Source organism: Schistocerca gregaria, chromosome 2 (genome assembly GCF_023897955.1).
Source record: "Schistocerca gregaria isolate iqSchGreg1 chromosome 2, iqSchGreg1.2, whole genome shotgun sequence".
Taxonomy (NCBI): domain Eukaryota; kingdom Metazoa; phylum Arthropoda; class Insecta; order Orthoptera; family Acrididae; genus Schistocerca; species Schistocerca gregaria.
This window is the reverse complement of record NC_064921.1, coordinates 415,944,643-415,970,705: the sequence shown is the minus strand read 5'-3', so window position 1 is coordinate 415,970,705 and position 26,063 is coordinate 415,944,643. Positions and strand designations below refer to the sequence as shown.

General features: G+C 38.5%; 1 protein-coding gene across 4 annotated transcripts in view; it reads right to left on the bottom strand.

The window, feature by feature from the left end:
- Nucleotides 1-7,660: 7,660 nt before the first annotated feature.
- LOC126323656 (pancreatic triacylglycerol lipase-like) overlaps nucleotides 7,661-26,063 on the bottom strand; it is a 182,663-nt gene continuing 164,260 nt past the window's right edge. For all 4 annotated transcript variants that reach the window (XM_049994705.1, XM_049994703.1, XM_049994704.1 and 1 more), the window contains exons 11-12: nucleotides 19,079-19,203; nucleotides 7,661-11,639 (exon numbers count right to left, since the gene is read on the bottom strand). In XM_049994705.1, the coding sequence (XP_049850662.1) occupies nucleotides 11,530-11,639; nucleotides 19,079-19,203 (235 nt within the window). In that variant the 3' untranslated portion in view covers nucleotides 7,661-11,529. The remainder of the gene's footprint in view (nucleotides 11,640-19,078; nucleotides 19,204-26,063) is intronic.

The window sequence follows — 26,063 nt, the reverse complement described above, 5'->3', positions numbered from 1 at the left end:
AAATAATTCATTTATATGATGCAATGATAGAGACTTTTTAAAATTAGCACTGTTACTACGGAGTTCCAACAGGATAGTTCAAGAATTAAAATTACCTGGATGACAAGATAATTCATAGAAGTAGTGGTTATTAAGATATAATTTGCTAGGATCCAAATTCTTGGATCACAGAATCAGAAGTAAAAGTTCTAAATCAGTAAAGAATTAAAGTTCCACTCACCGTATAGTGGAGATACTGAGTCGCAGATTTAAAAAAAAAAAAAGAAAAACTCACAATTATAACTTTCAGCCATTAAGGCCTTTGTCAACAATATGCGCGCGTGAGCGCGCGCGCACAAACACACACACGCCCACGCCCGCGCGCACACGCGCACACGCGCACACACACCACTGCAGTCTCAGGCAACTGACCACACTTAATACATTCCGGATTTTCCATCGTTTGGTTTAAAGAAAAAGTCGTACTCCAAAAACCGACACACTTGCAAAGAAGAGTGTTCACCTCATTGGTCAGTTTCTCCTTCCCACACAGTCCCACTCCCCTTAAAGTGTAGAGCACCTGGAATTTTGGGGTACTTTACTTTGATTTGTCATCGAGCTTTCATATGGGTGACTAGTTATGTCAGTGTGAGCTCAAGTGTGAGCAGTTGTTCTGTGATCCTCTGATGTCTTGACACTGACTTTTTAGTCCAATTGTGTGTATGTTCATTTGAACCTTAGCCATCCTCAACCAAAGAAGTTCTGTTGAGCATCAGGAATGTGAAGATCCATACTGGCTTCCCTCCTGATGCTTTTTCCATTTTGCAAGATGTCTGTAGTCTGGGTATCGCATAGTAGTATGTGGTAAGATTCATTATAAAGGGGTTGTAGAGGTGCCTGGAGAGCATCTTTGCACAGCACGACATGCAAAAAATGCGCTAACACTTTGTACATGAAGACTGGATGTTCACTGTGACAAGACACACGGTCACAAATCTGCTACACTAGCAGTGGTCGCTCTGGTTTCCTGAAAGTGCTGCAGTTTTGAGATAGTCTGCTGGAATTCCCATTGGCTCCCAATAAACTATCTCCACCACTGATGCACGTATATCCACCTTACACACGTCTGTAAACCTAGCAGTACTAGCACTAGTGCCTCTGTCCAACTCCCTCAGTGATACAAGAGGACTGCTGTCAGCATTCTGTACCACCTTTCCAGCAGTCTGTTGCTTGCTGGATGAGAACTGGTTGTGTGATGGTGCTGGAACATATACTGCTTATTCAGTTGGTTGATAAGATTACATTCAAATTGTCAGCCCTGGTCTTTCGTAACATGCAGTGGGCATCTGAAATGTGCAAACCAATATCCAACAAACACGTTTGCTGTTGTCTTGGTTGTCATGTCTGTGACTGGTAGGTCCTCTGCCCATCACATGAGCCTGTCTACTGGTGTGAGTAACCTCTGAGGGTTGAAGCAGACCCACTAAGTCAAGTTGTATGTAACTAAACCTTGGTAGTATCCTACAAAACTTCTGACATCCGGATTGACATGTTGTCTTACTTTACGACGCTGACATGGGAGGCACGAGTGAGTCAAATTCCTGGCGTAAATTTTATCAATGGCAACACAAATGCTCAGTTAGCAACATGATAGTGCTGTTTGCCGCTGAATGTGGGAAGCTTTATATGCTGTCACATGCCATTTTGTGGAATTGCTGCATAATGAAGGGGCTTGGCCTCTGTTGTGAGATGATGTACTATATCTTAACATTGCTTGCTGACATGTCTGTCTGCTTCAGTTGCATTCCTGCGGTCTGATTTATCAGTAAGTCCTGCAGTTCTTGATCTGTTATCAACAGACTATGTGCCAGAACGTCCGTGGTGAACATTTATCACTGATGTTGCAGAAGGCCACTATGATAAGTTTATGGTCCATGAAAATTGTTACTGGCCAGACTTCATTGTAAGAGCAAAAATGTCTTACATTCTCACATATCATTAACAATTTCCTATCATAGGCATTTCATTTCATTTTGTCTGTCTGCAATGTAGCTCCTTGGGGCGAGGGGGGCAGGAAGAACCCACAAACACTGCCAGTGCCCACTGACTTCCTGGTGTAGGGCTGCTCCAAATTGCTATGTGTCTGGCATCTCCCACAATATTCAGTGGTGCTGACAGGGCAGGATGGACGTGCTTGTAGTTGGCTGAATGCATTGCTCGCTTTTAGTGTCCATTGTAATATTTATTTACTTGCCCTGTGTGTGTTGCAAGAGCATCCATTACTGTTGTCTGTGTGGTAGCTGTTACTGACTATCCCCTACTTATTATTAATGTCAGCAGCACTTTAAGTAGTTGTGTTGTCACCAGGTATGTAGTAGCAGCTCGTTAGATATTAACACCAACAGTTGGGCACAAATGACTCCAAAATTCGGATGGATTTCTGTCCTCATGTTTCTCTTGATAAAGCACTTGTAAAAGCCTCTACTCAGGTAACTTTGTGCAGCGTGTGATTGGTGAAGTCTTCAGTGCAATGTATGGCTGTTGGTGAGGCAGGTGAGAATTGGGTCAGAAACCATCATTGCTGTCGAGGGTAGATGGCTAACTGCCAGCATAAATTGTTCGCCATCTTCTGTGATCCCTTGTGCTAAAATGTTCCAAGGCATTGCAAACCATATGTCCAGTTGTGTGGGCATAAATGTTGATGCTCACAGTTTTAGATGCAGCATGGTTGACACAAACAAGAAACAAGCTTGCACACAAAGATCTTCTATGTGGGTGTACACTCATGGCATGGTTATGATTAGTGGATCTTGTTACCTCACCATATTCGCTTTGCTGTTGTCACTGAGTGTCAAAAGTTCTAGAACTTCAATCTCTTATTGCAGCTGCCAGATGTCACCAATAGTTTGTAAAACGCCATTCATGCCCTCCATGTGTAATGAATACATTGTGAAAAATGTTATTGTGACTAACTGTTCTTGTTTCAGGCTGAATTATTCTTTACCACAATCAGAAGACAAGTTCTAAATCGGCAAAGAATGAAAGACTTACTCAAAAATCCACTATGCTTACAGGGAATAAACAGTGCAATTAATTGGTCAGTTTCTCGTTCCCACTGTAGTACTTCTGCAAACAGGCTGAAGCATTGTAATGAGTTTTATCAAGTGCAGCCCTGTGTCACATACACTCCTGGAAATTGAAATAAGAACACCGTGAATTCATTGTCCCAGGAAGGGGAAACTTTATTGACACATTCCTGGGGTCAGATACATCACATGATCACACTGACAGAACCACAGGCACATAGACACAGGCAACAGTGCATGCACAATGTCGGCACTAGTACAGTGTATATCCACCTTTCGCAGCAATGCAGGCTGCTATTCTCCCATGGAGACGATCGTAGAGATGCTGGATGTAGTCCTGTGGAACGGCTTGCACTGCCATTTCCACCTGAAGCCTCAGTTGGACCAGCTTTCGTGCTGGACGTGCAGACCGCGTGAGACGACGCTTCATCCAGTCCCAAACATGCTCAATGGGGGACAGATCCGGAGATCTTGCTGGCCAGGGTAGTTGACTTACACCTTCTAGAGCATGTTGCGTGGCACGGGATACATGCGGACGTGCATTGTCCTGTTGGAACAGCAAGTTCCCTTGCCGGTCTAGGAATGGTAGAACGATGGGTTCGATGAAGGTTTGGATGTACCGTGCACTATTCAGTGTCCCCTCGACGATCACCAGAGGTGTACGGCCAGTGTAGGAGATAGCTCCCCACACCATGATGCCGGGTGTTGGCCCTGTGTGCCTCGGTCATATGCAGTCCTGATTGTGGCGCTCACCTGCACGGCGCCAAACACGCATACGACCATCATTGGAACCAAGGCAGAAGCGACTCTCATCGCTGAAGACGACACGTCTCCATTCGTCCCTGCATTCACACCTGTCACGACACCACTGGAGGCAGGCTGCACGATGTTGGGGCGTGAGCGGAAGACGGCCTAACGGTGTGGGAGACCGTAGCCCAGCTTCATGGAGACGGTTGCGAATGGTCCTCGCCGATACCCCAGGAGCAGCAGTGTCCCTAATTTGCTGCGAAGTGGCGGTGCGGTCCTCTACGGTACAGCGTAGGATCCTACGGTCTTGGCGTGCATCCGTGCGTCACTGCGGTCAGGTCCCAGGTCGACGGGCACGTGCACCTTCCGCCGACCACTGGCGACAACATCGATGTACTGTGGAGACCTCACGCCCCACGTGTTGAGCAATTCGGCGGTACGTCCACCCGGCCTCCCGCATGCCCACTATACGCCCTCGCTCAAAGTCCGTCAACTGCACATACGGTTCACGTCCACGCTGTCGCGGCATGCTACCAGTGTTAAAGACTGCGATGGAGCTCCGTATGCCACGGCAAACTGGCTGACACTGACGGCGGCGGTGCACAAATGCTGCGCAGCTAGCGCCATTCGACGGCCAACACCGCGGTTCCTGGTGTGTCCGTTGTGCCGTGCGTGTGATCATTGCTTGTACAGCCCTCTCGCAGTGTCCGGAGCAAGTATGGTGGGTCTGACACACCAGTGTCAATGTGTTCTTTTTTCCATTTCCAGGAGTGTATTTAATGAGTCTCTACAGCAAGATACTCCCCCAGATAGATTATAATATGTTTCTGTGCAACTACTCTTCAAGAAATGTTTTAAAACTGATCCACTGAACTGCTGCCCAATCTCCTTGTTAAAAATTTATTCTAAGATCCTAAAGAAACTGATTATTAGAAGACAACTACAATATTCTCAGCTCATATCGGTTTGGTTTCCATGGAGACCTAACAGTAGATAATTCTATTTTTGTCTTCACCTATCAAATTTTGTGGGTTTAGGCCTCTTAGAGATTGTCAGGACCAGATCTTTAGCTTACGGCAAATAATGGAGAAGTGTTATGAGTGGAACAGGGAATTTTATCTATGCTTTATAGATCTAGAAAAGGCATATGGCCGGGTTCCTAGGAGGAAGTTATTACTGTTCTACGAGATTATGGAATAGGAGGCAAACTTTTGCAAGCAATTAAAGGTCTTTACATGGATAGTCAGGCACCAGTTAGAGTTGACGGTAAATTGAGTTCATGGTTCAGAGTAGTTTCAGGGGTAAGACAAGGCTGCAACCTGTCTCCACTGTTGTTCATATTATTTGTGGATCATATGTTTAAAACAATAGACTGGCTGGGTGAGATTAAGATATGTGAACACAAAATAAGCAGTCTTGCATATGCGGACGACTTAGTTGTGATGGCAGATTCGATTGAAAGTTTGCAAAGTAATATTTCAGAGCTAGATCAGAAATGTAAGGACTATGGTATGAAGATTAGCATCTCCAAAACGAAAGTAATGTCAGTGGGAAAGAAATATAAACGGATTGAGTGCCAAATAGGAGGAACAAAGTTAGAACAGGTGGACAGTTTCAAGTACTTAGGATGCATATTCTCACAGGATGGCAGCATAATGAAAGTATTGGAAGCGAGGTGTAGCAAAGCTAATGCAGTGAGTGCTCAGCTACGATCTACTCTCTTCTGCAAGAAGGAAGTCAGTACCAAGATTAAGTTATCTGTGCATCGTTGAATCTTTTGACCAACTTTGTTGTATGGGAGGGAAAGCTGGGTGGATTCAGGTTACCTTATCAACAAGGTTGAGGTTATGGATATGAAAGTAGCTAGGATGATTGCAGGTACTAGTAGATGGGAACAATGGCAAAGAAAAACTGGGAATGAACTCTATAGATGTAGCAGTCAGGATGAACAGGCTCAGATGGTGGGGTCGTGTTACACGCATGGGAGAAGCAAGGTTACCCAAGAGACTCATGGGTTCAGCAGCAGGGGGTAGGACGAGTTAGGGCAGACCAAGGAGAAGGTACCTGGATTTGGTTAAGAATGATTTTGAAGTAATAGGTTTAACATCAGAAGAGGCACCAATGTTAGCACTGAATAGGGGATCATGGAGGAATTTTATAAGGGGGTTAGGCTCCATACTGAACGCTGAAAGGCATAATCAGTCTTAAATGATGATAAATTTCAAAATTTGATATCATCATCAACAGTGGAATAGCCCTTGTTACAATACTGTACATCAAGTTCCATACTTTCAACTGTGAGAGTTATAAAACCCTACTAAATAAAGCAGGCTTCAATAGTTTAATAGTCAGAATATCAGGGAAATGGATTAATTCTTATTTAACAATTGGGGAATATAGCACAAAAGTTAATGGAATTCAAGCAACATCGGAGTGGGGCACAATAAACAGAGGAGTTCCACCAGGCTTAAGGCTGGGTCCACTGCTGCTTCTGCGATTCATTAACGTCTATTTGACTACAGTGAGAAAGCTTATCCTCTTTGCAGGGAAAAACTTTAAAACATTTACTAATAGTGTGTATAAGTATAATTTCCATCTTTCATTGAGTCTCTTCTAGTTTCCCATATTACTGTTAATTCCACTAGAAGTAAGTGCTTGCAGTCCAAAAAGCCAGTTATCATATTCCTTTTGTTCAAGTATGGCTTTGACTTTATTTTTCCTTCAGCTTCTACTCCATTTACTGGACAGACACTGAGGATAAGTTTACCAAGGGTACACAGTAGGTGCATAGTTGAATAGTTATTTCCATCAAATACTTACAATACTTCATCTAGTTTTCCTTTGTAAGAGGACAGTTACAGTGGATGCTGAGAGAAAGCATATGTAACACCTGGAACCCAAGTATTTTTTTGCAGGAAGAGAAAGCTTTAGTCACTGCAGAGGACTATTGTCTGTATAGCAGGAGGAGAGTCTTGAAATTAGTGGAGAGCTTGATGTGTGTGCTTGACATACCTACCTCAGTCAGTCATGTAACACAATTTTGTTTATGTTTCCATGGGAATGGCACAGAGTTGGCAGTGGCTATACTGATGCCAGCCTTTTGCAATTCATGCCTAAAAGCTGGCAACACTGTTGCCAGCTATGAGAGTTTTTCTTTCAGCATATGAAGTACAGCTCTAATGAATACTTACTAATGCAATACAAGCAACATTGCAAACTTCATCATCATTTCATCAAGAAAGTACAAACCATGTACTATGCAGTACAAACACAAAACTTCGAGAACCAAGCAATGGAAATTCAGAGCATTATAAGGCATGAAAGGTGGGTAATCTTGAAGTCCATGAGGACAGCAGCTCAGACAGATAATGTTAAGATTCAAATCATTGGCTACTAAATTCAATGACTACTTTCCAACATTAGCAAAAACACAGGTTAAATATGGGCAGTTGAAAACAGATCAGTTATATTTACCTGGATATTGTATAGTCTACTGAAGGCCAACCTGACACTTTAAGATATCACAAGAATTATTAGGTCAGAGGTAAACAGTATATTTACTGTCTTTCTAGCACTCCAATCATAGTACAACAATTTTGTATTCATTTGTGGTGTCTTTGTAATCAGGCACTAGGTTAAGATTTTAGGGAAATTTAAGAATGCAGTAATATTAATCATTTATAAAAGTGAAGATGGTGAGTCAATAGTTATCCATTTTCCTGACTATAACCTTTTAACAACTGCTGAGTTTGGCTTTGCAGTTTCTTCATTCTTCTAGCATTAATGTAAGGTTCAATTTAAAGTACCTTAGCAGTAGAGTAGAGGAAAATAAAAAAAATATTCTGTGGTGTTGCTATCTTAAAGGATTTTATTGCAACTGGACTCAAATTTACTGTTACATATCCTTTTTGTCATACAAGTTATAAAATGAAAGCTAAATTGTGCTTAATAAAAACAAATGATAACATTAAATTAGGAACTCATCAAATTAAAAATAAAATTTATTCTTAGCAGTTTCTAGTTGCACTTACACATGGTAGATATGGTATCTGAATAAAATTAGTGTTTCACATGTAAGTTAGAACTTACATTGAAGATTGACAAAATGGCCATACTTTTAATACATGAGGTTCAGTCTATTAGAAACTGGAGGAAGCAAAAGAATTACATTGGATGGCAAAGGAATATATTTATTTTTCACTTCTTGTCAGACTTTATTAGTACCCTGCTTTACTTTCAGTTATTCAATCTGACCATCAGCTGACAATGAGCAATAACACTTTTTATTGTCACTGGAAGTTTAATGTTCTCCTGAAGTTACCAGTGTAAATGTCATGCTCCAGCTTATACATTAAAACGTAAGGCATTTACATAAATGTTCTGCTGGTCAAGCATCCAGTATAATTACCCTGTCTCTGTAATTCCCCAATAAGTATACTACAGAAGCGAACATCAAAGATTCCAAATCAACATTGCCATGCTAAATTTTTCTTTTTATTGTGTTAACTGTAAACAGCAGTGTTGTTAGATGCAAATATGACCATGTTGTCAACCTTTCACATACTTTAAGTTGACTACAAAAAACAAGATGTAGACTACAAAACATTGTTATGTATCAAAGAGAGGGCTTAATTAGAATTGCTACTAAACATTAATCATTAAATAATAAATTGGGGAAGTTTTCTACAAAGCTTCAGCACACATTTGTTCCACTCAGCACATTTACATTTTTTAGTCTTCTGCTCTCCTACAACAGAGCCCATCTAAACAAGTCTTGGAAGACCTAAAAAGAATGTAAAATGAGTGGGTGTCATACTTTGTACAGAGCAGGGCTCAAAGATTAACTCAGCAAAGATGACTTGATGAAGAGTAACAAAAAGAAAAATAGTGACTTGCACAGTATGGTTATCAGGCCAAACATGGTTGCTATAGTAGTGAAAGAATTTCATCTAGGAAGCAAAATTACACAAAATACTTCTGAAACATGTTCTGGGAGGAAAATTTCATGGATAGGCAAAAGTTCATGCAGATAAATTATCTGGTCTGCAGAGGTGACACAATTAACAAGAAGTAGGAAAGATGGCATCAAACCATTTGAAAGACAGGATCGAAAGACCTTTTTGGCTGATTCTAAAGCAAAATCTATGTCATAAATAATGGCAGAATTTTGTTTTCAGAACTGTAAAGAAAACCAGTGCTTTGTTCAATGGAAATGTGTGAACAGAAGTGTATTGCTTCATTTAAACATACATTTGTAATCTATGTATTGTGCATGGCCGATACCAGAAACTTTGACATTTGAATTTATCATCAAACACATACTAAATCTGGTTTATGAATTGACTGTTCATGAAGAGTTATACAAAAGAATGCAAATGTGTGAGATGTAAAGTATAAATTGTGTTTTTCATGCCTATTAATTATCTAAAATGAAGATTTCACATCATCGCCGTTATTCATTTTTCCAACCTTGAGCTACAGTCACATAGATGACTGCATATAACAGACCGCATGTAATACTTGAGATCATGACATTATTTAGTAGAATGAAAGTGGTTTCCCAATCTGAATGCAGGTTGCTGTATTCATAAAGATGGTACTGATTTTAGCCTGCCTTTTTCAGTTTCATAAAAGTTTTTTTCCATAGGACTGCTATGGTCTTACAACTTTTGTACATTTGATACTAAATTAGTGTTGACTTCATAACAGTGAATTCTGATTCAGTACATCTTTCCATAAGAGACGTCGCATTTTATATAAAACAATAAAAATGTTTTAGTTTAACTATAAGAGATTCTGATTCATATTTAATCAAAGCAATACTTTATTGTGTCCAAACCTGGCAGATGTGTGTACAGAATTAAATGTTTTAACCTGGTGATTCCCAAGTAGTGGGAAGCTCAGAATATGTTGTACTACTAGGAATTTAAGTACCTTTATCCAAAGCAACTTACAATGACTGATTAGATTGACCGAATTTAACTCTTTGTGCCAGCTCTGCTACTATTTCAGTTCATTCTGTTCTAAAAAGTATTCAATACTATACATGCATTTGGCAAATACAACACTATCAGCAGTTTTCATACCTGAAAGAAGGGGAAAAAAGGAGGTCCTGAACAATGGCAGGAAAGTTCTAAGTTTCAAACAAATTGTAATCAGAGTTAGAATATCCTAAAAACCCATATTTTTAATTTTTGCATCCCAGTTCTGATTACTTAGACTGAAACAGCTGGCTATTTATATTAATCGCCTCCTCCTCTCCTTAATACTATTTCCCTGAATGGACCAATAGAACAGATTTACAGTCATATATATTATTATACAATTTATGCCTTTATCATTTCTTTCCTTGACTTTTTTATGATAAAAGATTTTTTTCTTTCTGTTTTATCATCCACGTAGGTATTGCACCTGATAGCAGTCAAAATGGAAACTGAAAATAAAATTCAAGAGAAAAGAGCGATGTTTGTCCTCAAAGAAAAACTATGAGCAAAATTTATGTCCTATAATTATACAGTTTCATTGGTAGTGTAACATTTTTAGTCCTGTTATTTAATTTGCTCACCCCCCCCCCCCTCCCCCCAAAAAAAGGAATTTTTTGACACTGGAATGAATACTCTCTTTTTCAGCAATATCTCCATTTATTTATGCGTACCTCCAGTGTGTGTTTCTGGCACATGTACATATCTTGTTTTTCGTGCAGGACACAGCTGTCTCATGTACATCAAGGTGCAGAAAATTGTTTTGTTGTACTACTTCTGGCAAACTAAAATCAATACTATACCATATTTTTTCCAAGTTTTTTTTCTTTTTTTCTATTTTATTTCTCCTCTCCTGAAATCTAGTTCTTTATTCTTACTTTTGTTTGATTTCACTACCTCCCTTTAACAACACTCTTAATTGCAGTGCTTCGTCATTTTATCTCATGGACTATTTGCGTATGTTAACCTGTTGGTTACATGCTACAGCATGCATGTTTGACAACACGTGACATTGGATGTACAACCAATCTCCTTTTAGATGGCCTCTTAAAAATAATCCATATTTCTGTAGGAGCACCTTGCTCTTATTTAAACCACAGGCATATAAGTCTGAGTGCCTGCCTGCTGTAAGTGTCTTAAGTAGGAAGCTCCATTTTCCATTCAGCTTTTATGCAGTAAGAAAAGTGGAATCCAGATATTAATTATTCTGTCCACCATTACAACATCATACTTTGCTATTTATCCTTGCTCTTAAAAATAAATTAAATTGGCTACCACTTACTAAACAGAAATAAGTACCACTGGTGGATGACTGGGAACCGCACTATTTTCAACATCTTGTATTATGAAACATTAGACACAGATAATACATGAAAATATACTGCATGAGAAAAATAGTGAAATATTACAATGTATACCATATAAACTTAGTCATCCATAACATCCTTATTACCCAATTCTTACATAGTGTTTCACATATTTTTGTAAATATGATTAGTTTTCTTCTTTGAAAGATAGGATAATAGTGGATAGTATAAGTATGCTGACCAGTGCTCATCCAGTACAGTTACATCTTACTACAGTGAATTTTTTAATCGAATTAATTTTTCTTACTTAACTTGATTGAAACTAATCTCTCACTAGACATGGGACCTTTTAGTAATTTCAGTGAGGTGTAGCATCTCTTGTGTCACTCCATAAACAGTGCCCATTTTATGACTTGTTAGATGATGTTACTAGTGGAAAGACTCTTCTGAATCCAAAGATATATTGCGCAAGTTCCAGGTTAAATTGTGAAGAGCATATATACTTGAAGCCATAGCTAGGTCTGCTTTCCGGTCGTAAACTGAGAACATACAAAAGGACTTCAGTTAATTGATTAACAACTACAGTGGGTATGGAAATATGTTACTGAAGTAAACACTGTTCACAAATTTTTAAATATTTTGCTCATTTTCTTTCTTGAGGTTCAGAATCTAGGAAAATGGAAGGATGCTGTGAAGTACATTGGGAGGATACGTTAAGATGCAAATGACAACTGTAGGAAACTCTTGATAGAAATAGTTTATGAACATTTTTGTACATTTATTATTCTAATGCAGTTCGTGTGATGTGCAAAATGAATACCAAGATGATATGTTGCTTCACAGTGTAAGGTGGTGTAACCAAATAGAGCCATACAGAAAAAGAAGCAGCAGCAAGAATGAATTTTCATAAGCACACTTAACTCAAAATGAAAATAAAAGGTATAAAAAATCCTAACATCATGTGATATTTCAGTATAGCAAATTGTGTACACCAACACTGATTCTGAATAATGTTATAGTTATTTGATGAATTGTTATTTTGGTTCCTGTGGTCAAGTGTCAAAATCCAAATTCGATGTAATTTTAGTTTCTTACAATAAAATAATAGATACAAAGTTAAAAACTATTAGATGGTTTTTGTTTAACTGAAAGGCATAACAGAACAACTGAACAAAAACACCTGTTTTACTCTTTGATGGTACAGCACTTACGCAAGTCACACAGAGAATCATTATAATTGCAATCTTAACACCCCTCCTCAGATTAATGATTTTACATTTAACGCTAACAAAAATTAAACTAAACCCAACAAACTCCTCAAAGCAATGAATCTAGGAGCTGGTAAGCCATTGGTAAAAATATCTGCAATCTGGTTCTCCGAATGTACATGCTCGGCTGTGATGATCCTGCGGTGGTGAAGTTGATGCACAAAATGTTTTCAGTAACCATATACAGGACTGATTATCCTCAAATATACGAATGGGTAGCTGGAGTGGAATTTGAATATCATCCAGCAAATAATTCACCCAGAGTAACTCAGCTGCAGCTGTAGCCAGAGCTACATATTCTGCCTCTGTAGAAGACAAAGCAAACACTAGTTTGTTTCTTTGTTGACCAACAGACAGTGTTTCCAAAACATTTTAATAGATAACCAGAGGTCGATCTTGCGTCTTCTTCTCAATTCCAGTTTGCATCAGCATAGGCAAGAACAACTTCTTGATTCCCCTTTCGAAAATGTAGTCTCATATTGACATTTCCTTTGATTATCTCAAAATTCTTTTTAAGCTTTTCCAGAGTTTTTCAGATGGATTGTTTTGGTATCTGCTCAAGAAGTTGACCACAGCACACAAATCAGGTCTTGTTGCTGTCATTGCATATGTAAAACATCGAATCAGCTCTCTGCAGGGCTTATCGATCATATTTCCTTCCTTTATTTCCAGTTTAACGTCCATAGGCATCTTTAACAGATTACAATCCTGCATGTTGAATTATTGTAGCAAATTATTCTAATAAGATGTTTGGCTCAGATACATTTCTCCGTTGTTCATAGAAATCTCGATTCCCAAGTATGATTGTGATTCTCCGAGTTCCTTTATTCTGAACTTCTGCTTTAACTTAAATTTCACTCTGTCCATTTCTTGCCATCAAAATGTCATCAACATAGAGCACACTATAAATGAAAACTTCCTTTAAAATCATATAGCAAAGACATTTATTTGCTTTTGGCTGAGTGACTCGTATAAACATAAGAAAGGTAGGAATAGAGTGATTCCATGCTAGTAGTGCTTACTTTAAGCCATGTAAAGATTTCTGTAACCTGAAAACCAAACCAGTTGTGTCTTTCGTTCTTCTGGAATACTCACTCCTGCAGGAATAGTCATGTATATTTCCCCCTTGAGTGATCCATGAAGAAAAGCGTTGGTGACATCGAGTTGTTCCAGAACCAGTCCTAGTTGGATTGCAATAACGAGCATTGTTCTAACAGTTGCAAGTCGAGCCACTGGTGCATATTTTTCATCGTAGTCAAATCCCCTTTTCTGTGAACATCCTTTTGCCACAAGTCTTGTATCTTACGATATTTCCATCCTTATCCTTTTTTAATTTAAACACCCACTTACTGTTAATAGTTTTCCTTCCAGGTGGTAATTTAACAAAGATCCAAGTCTTGTTTTCCTTTATAGAGTCAGTTTCATCATGTACAGCCTTATACCAGTATTCCTTATCTTTACAATTTGCAATTTCCTTGCAGCTTTTTGGTACATCATCCACAAATGAATCAGCATTGAGTGCAAGAGCAGCATAGTCTTTCTGATATTTAGAAGGGTTCCTCTTCCTGGTGGAACATCAAACAGTTTTCTTTTCTGACAAATTTTCAGCTTCCTCTTCATCACTGGTCAGTTCTGGTATGGGAATTCTTTCATCACCCCCCATCACTTGGTTTGGCATCTTCTTCGATGATGTCTTCTTCATTATCATACTACTTGGATGATTCCTGTAGAGATTCTTGGATCCAGTCCTCAGGCGGTTTACTTTCAAAGCCAAATCTTCCTTCGTAGAAAACAATGTTCCTTTCTGTGACTATTTTTCCTTCCTCTGGACAACAAAGCCTGTAGCCATTAGGACAGTAACCAGTGAAATAACATTTTAAGGACTTGCCTTCAAATTTCCCTCTTCTCAATTACTTTGGTACCAGTAGATAAGCAATACATCCGAACACTCTCAGCTTACTCAAATTAGGGTTCTCATGATACCACACAGCTGCAGGCACCTTTCCTTCCAAAGCCACAGTAGTACTTCTATTAAGCAAGTACACGGCAGTATGAACAGCTTCTGACCAGAAGATTTTATCTAATGTACACTGAAGTACCTTACAGTGCAATATGCTAATCTTCAAGTTGAAATGATCTGTAGCCATGGCATGAAAGATCTTCAGATAGTGGGTAACCTCTGACTTTGATTCCAGTGCATAGGCCACTGTGAAATGTGTAAAGTTGGCAACAAAGAGCACATATTTCTTTCCATTTAACGATTCTGGTGCAGTTGGCCCACACAGATCACTGTGGATCAATTGGAGAGGTCTGGTGGCACATTTCCTATTGTGATTGTATGGTAGCTGTGATTTTTTTCCTTTGACCCAATTTGAACATTGTTCCATGGGGATTGTTGAAGAGTCCAGTTCCATACCACCAACTTGTGACTGGAAGTGTTTAATGCTATCATAACTCAAACGACCTAATCTGCTATGCCACAGTTTTGCATACCTAATCTGCTATGCCACAGTTTTGCATTAGTTGCAGTTTAAGCAGCTGACAAGGCTTTTTGTTGCAAAACATTTCGAACAGTTATCTTACTGTTAATCAAATGTTCCATTGCTCCAGAGTCCAAGAACCAATTTCTGTTGTTCGTTGACTGATCTTCATTTGATGCTGCAAAACAAAACCCATCTTCCTCTTTGACGTTAGCTACGACCACAGAGTTGCCGATTCCTGAGTTCTTGTTTGGTACCTTAACTCTACAATTAGCCCTTTTGTGTCCAGGCTTCCCACAACAGTGACAAGTAAAGTTGAAAGAAGTTTCTTGTTAATTTCTTGTTTTACTGGTGTCTGACAAGCCCTGTTTAAGATACCATTGAGTCAGAAAGTAGGAGGTGGTGTTTCATCATTTTTGTTTTTCCCAGTGACTCCCTTCCACTTTGATTCTTCATCCAGTAGCCTATTTTTGCCGAAGCTCAGCATCAAATCTTTCATCGAGAGCATTTTGATTGCAGTGACCACTATGTTTTATTCCACAAGCATCTTTAAAAGCAAATAGTACACTTTGTCCGTTTCTTTACAGTAGCTCCAGTGGAACATACATCACATATCAGTTTATCAAACTTCAGAAAGTGGTTAACTAGCAAATCATTTGCTGTGTTAAATTTCATAGTTAACAATTGTTTTCTAAACAGAAGTTGACCAGCACTTCCTTTTCTCTCGAACATATCACAGAGAGGCCCATAAATCAAAAGAAGTTACCTTATCTTTCGCATATTCCAAGTGACTGTCGGCAATGCTTTGAACAAGATCAGACTTACATTTATGATCTTGTTTAGCCGTATCAGCTCATCTTTTTTCTTTTGTGGCATGCTGCATGTTCTCTCCATCAACAAATTCCACCTTTGTGTGCTAATTCGCTTGCACAAATGGTAATAGTTCCAGTTACTCAAGGAGAATTTCCATCCTTGTCAGTTGCCATTGTACCATCAAAGATTAAAACAGGCGTTTTTGTTCAGTTGTTCTGTTACACCTTTCAGTTTAATAATAACCATCTAATACTTTTTAACTTTATGTATGTTATTTTATTTTAAGAAACTAAAATTACTTCAGGTTATGGGCCCAGGTTTGTTTTATATAAACGGAATCTGTGATAAATACCTTGTCCCAAGTGTACTGTCACGTAAAGTTGAGGTGGCAAGTGAAGTGGAAAAATATCTTATTCCCTTATTCGATGGAACAAGTTTCAACAACTGGAAATTCAGGATGGAAATTCTCCTCGAGGAACTGGTACTATTACTATTTGTGCAAACAATTTGTCTCACAAAGGTGGAATTTGTTGATGGAGAGGAGAACATGCAGTGTGCCACAAAGGAAACACGACTGGCTGAAATGGCTAAAAAAGTTCGTAAATGTAAGTCTCATCTGGGTATGGAAATATGTTAATGAAGTATATTGGGAGGGTATGTTAGGATGCAAATGACAACAGTAGGAAACTCTTGAAAGAAACAGTTTGAGCATTTTTGTACATTTATTATTCTAATGCAGTCAGTGTATGTGCAAAATGAATACCAAGATGACATGTTGCTTTCAGTCTAAGGTGACATAACCAAATAGAGCCATACAGAAAAAGAAGCAGAAGCAAGAATGAATTTTCATAAGCACACTCCTAACCCAAAATGAAAATAAAAGGTACAAAAAATCCTAACATCATGTGATATTTCACTGTAGCAAATTGTGTACAATAACATTTATTTTGAATAATGTTATAGTTATTTGATGAATTGTTATTTTGATTCTTGTAAGCAAGTGTCAAAACCCAAATTAATTTGGAAAAAGTTTTGAAATAAATTATATGTTCAAATTTTAGTTGGTTGGTTGATTTGTTGGAGGAGATCAAACAATGAGGTCGTTGGTCCCATTGGATTAGGGAAGGATGCGGAAGGAAGTCTGCCATGCCCTTTCAAAGGAATGATCCTGGCATTTGCCTGAAACAATTTAGGGATGTTATGGGAAAGTTGAATCATGATGTCCAGACACAGGTTTGAACCACCGTGCTAACCCCTGTGCCACTTCATTCTCTAAAATTTTAGTGATTGCATCAAATAACAAAGATTGTTGACCAAAAAAAAAAAAATCATAATTTTAATCATATTAATGTACAATGTTAAGTACATTTTAATATAAATCTTGAACAGAAAACATTTGGATTATGAAACTGTAACTATATCTTAAGATTTAATAAAGAGATAAACAATTTGTGTATTGTTAAGATGTTGTGAAGGGGACAGTGACTGACCATGGAGAGTGAGTCAGTAAGACATTAGAAGAGCTGCTGTTTCCAGCCTGGATTGTGTCAATACATAAAGTTCTTTAAAAGAAATATGTTGTTTCAAAACTTTCCTTTAAGCAAAATCCTCAAAACCAGATAAGAATATGAAAAAAGCCAAAGAGAATCACACCTCAAGACTTCTGCCACAAACATATGAAGTATGATCAGAAAGTAACGGGAATTTAAGTTTTTCTTATTTATTCATTAGCAATCTCGACTTTGTCCTCTAAAGTAATCCACATCAGATATAACCCACATATGCCAGCACTTTTTCTGACCTTGGAAGCACATCTTTAACTCACTTTTCATTACAGTGTTCAGATCTTTCAGCAGTTCTGTTGGTATCTCCTCAACTGTGGCAAAATAACGTTCTCTCCTTCAGAGATTCTGTTGCTATCTACTTATTAGTTGCAAAATAACATCCTTTCAAGTTTCTCTTCACAGGAATAGAAAGCAGTCACAGAGGGGCCATATCTGGTGTATACAGTGGCTGAGACAAAATAAGGTTTTTGTTTTCTACCAAAAACTCATGAACAAGCATTGAGTTATGAGTAGGAGCATTATCATGATTCAGTTTCCACGAGTGGTTTTTCCACAATTCCAGTCATTTTCTTCTAATTGCATTTCACAGACAGCCATAACTTCCAGCTAGTAGACCTTATTGACTGCATGACCATAAGGCAAGACTTCATAATGCATTATCCCGCTGTAATCAAAGAAACCAGTAAGAAAAATCTTCACAAGTGATTGAATTTCTAGATTTTTTTTCAGTCCTGGCTCTTCAGACAGTTTCCATTGTGACAATTTGGTCTTTGTTTTAACATCATACCCGTATACCCATGTTTTATCACCTTTTATAACTTCCTTTAGAAGTTCTGGATTGTTGTTGACTTCTTTCAGCAGTTCCCGAGTGATGTCTACACGACATCTTTTGGTTGAAATGCAAAAGTTTCAGAACAAACTTTGCTGCTACATGTTTCATGTTCAAAACACACACAAAAATTGCTTAGCATGAGCCAAACAACATACCTACATTATCAGCAACATCTCTGATTGTGATTCATCAATTTTCCAGAACCATTTTCTTCACTTCTTTGCACTGTCATCAGTAATTGATGTGGTAGGGCATCCGGAGTGTCATCATCTTGAATATCTTATCAACCCTGTTTGAAATGTTTATACCACTCGTAAACTCTTGTCTTACTCATTGTAGATTTGCCACAGTCAACATTTTGTATGAAGTATTGCAGTTCATTCCATTTTTCAAGTGAAATTTAATGCGAATTCTATAATCCATCTTTTTTGAAAATAAAAATTTGCTGAGCACTCGAAAACACAATCTTTTTAACTGTCAACAATTAACTAAATATTCAAAAGAGCTGAAAATTAGAATGTACAACAGGAATATGTGTACTGACAAAATAAAGTTTTGAAAACCAGATGTGTAAAGCTGATGAAATTAAATAATTCCCATTACCTTTTTGAGCAAACATTGTAAATAATATTAAAATACAAACGATGAACTTTTTCACTTCAAGTTCAACCAGGTAAGTAACTAAGAGTTCAGATAAGGTTTTCCTGCTATGAAACTATCACTGTGCAAGAACCACAGTATTATGATGCGGACACTGGAAATAAGTAATACTTTTGAATCGAAATTGAGAATTAATTCTCTTCTACATTTTGAGTAGGCACATTAAATCATCCAGTATGATTTGACTGGCAGCACCAAATAATTTTCTGTGTAGAAAAGCACTTTTGAAATTTGAATGTAGACTCAAAACTCATATCTCTATCTCAGTTTACACTATCTTAAGAAATCCATACTCTGAGAAAACATGCTATTAAAAATAAAATTACGATTACTGTTCACAATTAAAATAAAGTCACTTACTGCAAAAAGGCTCAGTTTCCCTCGTTGGTACATAAAAGCTTCCTCTTGCAGGAAATATATCAGCGAGGTAACCCATTTCAGTACAGTTGGCAAGAGAGCAAGTTGTATTCAGATTCAAAGGTTCTCTACAATCAGAACATACCACTTTATGACATGTTTTGAAAACTGGAAGAATGTAATACATACAGTGCAACAATTGATATTTAAAAATAAAGACACACATGAAAAATGAAGCTTTGTAAAAGTTAGTTTCTCATGTTGAATTAATGAATGCATATATTTTGTATGAAAATCAACAGCACACACACTGATTTAAGAAGCAAAAAATTTTAATGATTTATTTACATGTGTTCATTAATATGTCGCCTATAAATTACAGGAACTGAATTGATAAGGTTAGATTATACAGGTATAAGTACCCCTTATGTGTGTTTTCAAACATTGACAAATTCAGCAACATGCAGAAAATATGCTCCTGTATTAAAATTTTTTCTTATCCTTTAATTACAAACAAAACTATGACTCTCACTACAAGATATCCTAATCCAGGACTTCCTACTCTAGTGCTTTTTATGAAAAAAAGAAAAATTGCGCGCTCCCCAAGCCGTGCGCGCTTTGACAGACATACCCTGCACACCACTGTAAAGTACATGGTAGAGAGTACTTCCGACAGCACTTCAACTTGTGTTTTGAACAGAGGAAGAATCACTGCTTAAATGACTGTGCACACTATAATTAGCCAAATTTTCTCATTCAGTACTTATGGGAATGATATGGAGAGGGCAGTAGTGTATATTCCAAATTCCTCACTTATAGGCAATTCTTTTAAGTTTAAATGTAGGCTCTCACAAGATACTGAGATCTATCTTTGAGTATCTGCTCTTTCAGGTTTTTCATTATTTTCATGACGTTCTCCAATGGGCCAAACAAACTTGTCCCCATTTGTAATTACCTTCTCTGTAAACATTCATTATCCCCTTTAGTCCTATTTAGTCTGGGTCCCAAACATTTGAGTAATATTACAGTATAGGTCAAACAAGAGTTTGATAATCAATCTCCTCTGTGGATGATTGTATTTTTCTAGTATCCTACCAATAAAACAAAGTCTATTAAGTGGTATATCTACAACCAAACCTACATATTGATTCTACTTCATGTCCCCACAAACACTTATACTTTGTATTTGTACGAGCTTACCGATTCTTGCTGTACCCTTGTTAATACTGTATTTAGAGCCTAATACAAATTGTGTTTTGTAAAATGCACACTTCTACATTTATGTACTTTAAACACAAGTTGACAATTCTACAACACTATGGAACCTTATCTGTATGCAAGTGACAGAATGATCTACCTAATATGTTCCAAAATGCCATGCATAAAAATATAATTCATCCAGGTTTAGTTTCAGATTGTTTATTATTCATTCAGCATTTGTACATACAATAAGCTTCATCAGTACATTAACTTATTATCATTACAAAATGCATATTTATATTACTGTGTTTAGAATTTCTGAAAATTATTCCAAAGAATAAAATTGGCCAGCTGATAAGAAGCTGTGCAGGTTTTCTTTAAGGGAGTAGCATGCTTGAGACATGTTTACACTGTTTGTTATCTATTCTGATTGCCATGTACAGGTGACTATTGTTTGCAGCAAAAACTGAGCAGTATTAGTTCTTGTATTATAAACATGTCTTTGGTTTGTTGCATTTAAATTTGGTGGTTCAGCAAATGTGTAATTATCAATCTCTAAAATATATAAATTAATAATGGTAAAAATATTGTAGTTAGTGAACTAAGGCTTCAATGAATTCTGCTATCTGCCCTAATTGCCTCCTGAATTACAAGAATTTCATTTACATTTATGCTTTTCCCCAAGGTATTAACCTGTGTTTTAAAATAGATTGAAAAAAGGCGAAGTACACTGTTCATATGCATTCAAAGGTGACACATGACAACATTCTTGTCAGCAAGCAGGTCACTCTTGATAACCTAACTTGTTACATGTTCAGCCACGTACCTGCACCTTGTTTACATTTAATAGCAAACCGTTTCATTGAACCATGATTTTGCACTTTCTTTACCACAATTCATTCTTTTGTCAATGTCATCAAAATACATAGTTTACAGACAGAAAAGTAGTATCATCTGCATATGTGTATGTCTAGATCTGTATTATCTGGAAAGTCATTTATTTGTACAAGGAATAGAAGAGGTCCTAATTTTGATCCTTGTGACACTATGTTGAACACCCCCCCCCCCCCCCCTCTCTCTCTCTCTCTCTCTCTCTCTCTCTCTCTCTCTCTCTCTCTCTCTGTGTGTGTGTGTGTGTGTGTGTGTGTGTGTGTGTGTGTGTGTGTGTGTGTGTGCACCTGAAGTCACCATCTGCTTACTGTTGCTACTGAGGTATGATGTCAACAATGTAAGAAAGACAGATTGCTATTTACCACAATTCAGCCACAGTCTTCATCAGTGTACACACACACACACACACACACACACACACACACACACACACACACACACACACACACACACACACCAACTCCATCATGTTGGGCCAAAATACAACATCACGTTAGATGCAAGCAGCAGTCGGGAAGGGGAAAAAGAGATAATAGTGTACAATTGGGGAGCAAGTTGAAGTCTATCCAGTGTCTATCCAGTGGAGTATGCAGGGACTAGACTGCCAACAGACAAAGCATCAGGAGATTATGGGGCAGGGATGTGGGGAAAGAGCAGGGAAAGATGGGCAGGCAGAGGGCTACAAATAAACAGTGTGGGAGATGAGAATGGGGAGGAGATGATAGGACATAGGGGGTGAAAACTGTTGGGTGGAGGGTGAGGGGAAAGTATGTTACCTCAGGTTGTGGCTGCTGGTTGTTATGCCCCCACTGAAAGAATTTCAGCACTCAGTGGCCAAACTTCCCACCAGTTGCCTGTAATCTAGCCTCCCACACCAAAGACACCAACCACTTCCTTCCCCGACTCTCCACCATCCCCACCCCTTTACCTCCTGCATCCCTATTTGTCACTGTTGATGCCACCTCGCTATACACCAACATCATGCCCATTGTCTTACCACTACAGAACAATACATTTCCCAATGTCCTTCAGACTCTAAACCTACTACCTCATTCCTCACACACCTTACTAACTTTATCCTAACCCACAAATACTTCCCATATGAAGGAAAGATTTATGAACAAATGGTTAGCAAAGCCATGGGCACCCACATGTCATTCTCCTATGCCAATCTTTTTATGGGCCATCTAGAGGAGACCTCCAAAAACACCAAAGTCCTTGTCTGGTTCAGATTCATTTATGATATCTTCATGATGTGGCCCCAGGGCCAAGACATCCTATCTTCATTCCTTCACAACCTCAACACCTTCTCTCTCATCCACCACATATGATTCTCCTCAAACCAGCATGCCACCTTCCCAGGTGTTGACCTCTTCTCTGACAGTTCCATCCACACCTCTGTCCACATTAAACTCACCAACCAACAGTACCCGATTTTGACAACTGTCATCCGTTTCACACCAGAAAGCCCTCCAATTTAGCCTGGCTACCTGGGGACGTCATATCTGCAGTGGCAAAATTCCCTTGCTCAGTATGCTGAGGGACTTCACAGACAAGCACTATCCCCTAGGCCTAGGCCACAAACAGATCTCCCATACCATTTCCCCTCACAACCCCAATCCTCCCACCACTCTCAAAAGCCAGCCAAAAAGGAGTGTCACCATCATCCAGTACCACCCAAGTCTGGAACAACTGAACCACGTACATCACCAGGGCTTTGATTATCTATTTTCTGAAATGAGGGACATCCTACCAGAGATACTTCTCACCCCTCCTAAAGTGGTGTTCAGTCACCCACCCAACTTCCACAACATCCTAGTCCATTCCCATACCACTTCCAATCCTAACCCCTTGCCACAAGGACCATATCCCTGTGGAAGACCCAGGTGCAAAACCTGCACAGTCCACGCATCCATCACTTCCTATTGCAGTCCTGTCACAGGTTTATCTTACCCTATCAGGGACTGGGCCACCTGTGAAAACAGCCATGTCATTTACCAACTATGCTGTAATCATTGCACAGCTTTTTATATTGGTATGACTACCAACCAGCTGTCCACCAGGATGAACGGCCACCGCCAAACTGGCCAAGAACAAAGTAGACCACTCTGTGGCACACCACACTTTATTTCAATGGCTGTTTTACTACCTGAGCCATTTGGGTCCTTCACTCCACTTGCCAGCCTTTCAGAACTGCACATATTGGAGTTACCCTTACAACACATTCTATAGTATTCAAGTTTTTAAAGCAAAACATGGTGTTCAACACAGTTTAAGGCCATACTTAAATCACAGGAGGTTAGCTCTGCATATGCATTGTCCTCAGATGTTGATAAAACGTGTGTACCTCTGAGTTCTATAGCTTGCGTACATAATCATTCCTTCCTAAAATCAAACTGTGTGGTATTTAACATGTTTATACATTATTCTTTCAATAATGGGATTAATGAAATTGGCCTGTAGTTTGCAGATTCAGGTTTTCTTCCTTTCATAAGGCCAGAGTCACACTGGATAATTTCAGGGAACAAGGAAAAGCACCATTGGTGAGACAAGTTTATGGAGCACGTCAATGTAGTACAATGTAAACATATGACTTCTTTCAGTAAGTTGTTGGACATATCAAAAATATCTGTACTATACGAATTTTTCAAGTCTTTGACATTTTCAAGAATTTCCTCTGGATTACCTCCGCAAAGTTGCTTAATGAAGGTCCAACCTAATCATAATTTAGATTTGTGTTGTTCTCTCAACTCAGGTTCTGTTGTTGATAGATAGTTAGGGTAAAGTGTTTTGGGGAGTCCTTGTGCTAGGGTTCCACTTATGTACCCAACAGGAGGAACGTCTTAGTGTTACTATCCTACAGCAGTACATGGTCAAAATAAGAATATTATACTCTTCCTTGGTTTTAAGTAAATGGAGCAAGTCAGTTTATTCTTTTTGCATTTGATGTAGTCTACAGTTGGCCTTAAGGGGAGAGAGGGAAGTTTTGTTTATCTTTTTTGTACTAAAATTGAGCCATGGGTTCCAAGATTGCTGTGCACAGCAAATGGTGACATTTTTATGATATATTCCTGAGATCCTGATCTTGAGCAACCATGAAAATTTTCGTGGTCCCTTTATCTGTTTCGGAGATACAGAGGTTTGAAGTTTGCTGTAAAGTGTGTCCATTACATCAGAAGGGTTCTGGGAATACCATATTGTACTGAAGCACATGCAAAATTTTTGTGTATTTAAAATCCAGTCTGAGGTGTAAAATCAGTTTTATGTTATTTCAATTTCACCCAAGTAAACTATCAAAATTTTACTGACACAAAGAGTTCTTTTCATATATGAGACATGGCCTGCTAGCGCAGGAAAGAAAAGGAATGAGCAGGAAAAAATCTCATAAGGGCACAAAAATGACAGATGTGCTCCTGTTTATAAGTGACAAAAGTGGCATACCAGCTGCCTTATTCTGCATTCTTCAGCACTTTTTGGCTTGTGAAGATATTCACACTTTTTTTGTGCTGAGAGAGGATACACTAGCAGTAGGAAAGAAATGGAAAAGTAATAAATACTGGACAACAGCAGATGGTGGTGGTGGTGTAGAAGGAGCAAAAAGAAACAATGGCAGAGTGTGTGTGTGTGTGTGTGTGTGTGTGTGTGTGTGTGTGTGAGAGAGAGAGAGAGAGAGAGAGAGAGAGAGAGAGAGAGAGAGGAGACAGTAGCAGTAGTAGTAGTAGTAGTAGGAGGAGGAGGACAGAATGGATGATACCGTGGCTGTGAGAAAGAAGGTAGTGACAGGGAGACACAAAGAGATAGTGCCAACAAGTTGGGCTGAATGAGTCTAAATCTGCATGGCTACTCTGCAAATGACACTTAAGTGGCTTGTAGAGGGTTCATCGAACCACCTTCACACTAATTCTCTATTATTTCACTCTCAAACAGCACTTGGAAAAATGAACCCCTATATCTTTACGAGCAAGTGAGTGAGAGTGGGCAAGTGGGAGTGGATCGGTATGAGCCACTTACAGTGAGGGACTAGTTTGTGTGAGTGAGTCACAGTTAGGGGAGATTGTGAGAGTGAGAGGTGAATTGCATGTTAAAAAGAGCACAAATGTGTGTACATGCCAAAAGCATTGGAAAAAATTTTAAGCTTGCTGAGGAAGGTAGAATAAGGCAATTGGTACATCACTTTTCTCTTTGTCTGAATCAGGAGAACATTTTCCTTTTTTTGTGCTTTGATACTAGTATTTTTATGATTGTTAAGATCTGACTGAATATTTGTGCAACTGTTTTTTAAAATACTAATTCCTTACAGGTAACTACATAATCTACAAGAAGTCAATTGTCATTATAATATTGTCTGTCAGACTGTAAACAAACAACATGAGCAGCCTATATCCCAAAATGATTACCGGGAGCACTCCTGAAGTTATTTCTGTATTTGTTGACAAGCCCGATTAAAGACAACATACACATCCTCTGTACCAAGAAATCCTTAACTCAGTCACAAATTTAGTTTGTTATCACATATAACTGTAATTTTGTTAATAATCATTCGTATGGCACCGACTCAAATGCCTTTTAGACGTCAAGATTAATTCTATCTCTCCAACTACCTTGACCCATGGCCTTCAGTTTGTCATGGGAAAAAAGTGCATGATCTGTTTTCACAATCCATAATGGCTGGCATGGAGGAAGTCATTCTGTTCAAGATACATAATTATGTATCCAGGATACTACAACTGATGGATGTCAAAGATACTGAACATCAGTTTTGTTGATCACTTCTGCTACCATTCTTATTCACCTTCATTAACTTTAGTGATTCTGAGTGCCACCGCACTAATATTTTTATCCCTCACCTTTGCAGTGGTGGGAGAATTGAACTGAGGCAGTAATCCTGAATAAAAAT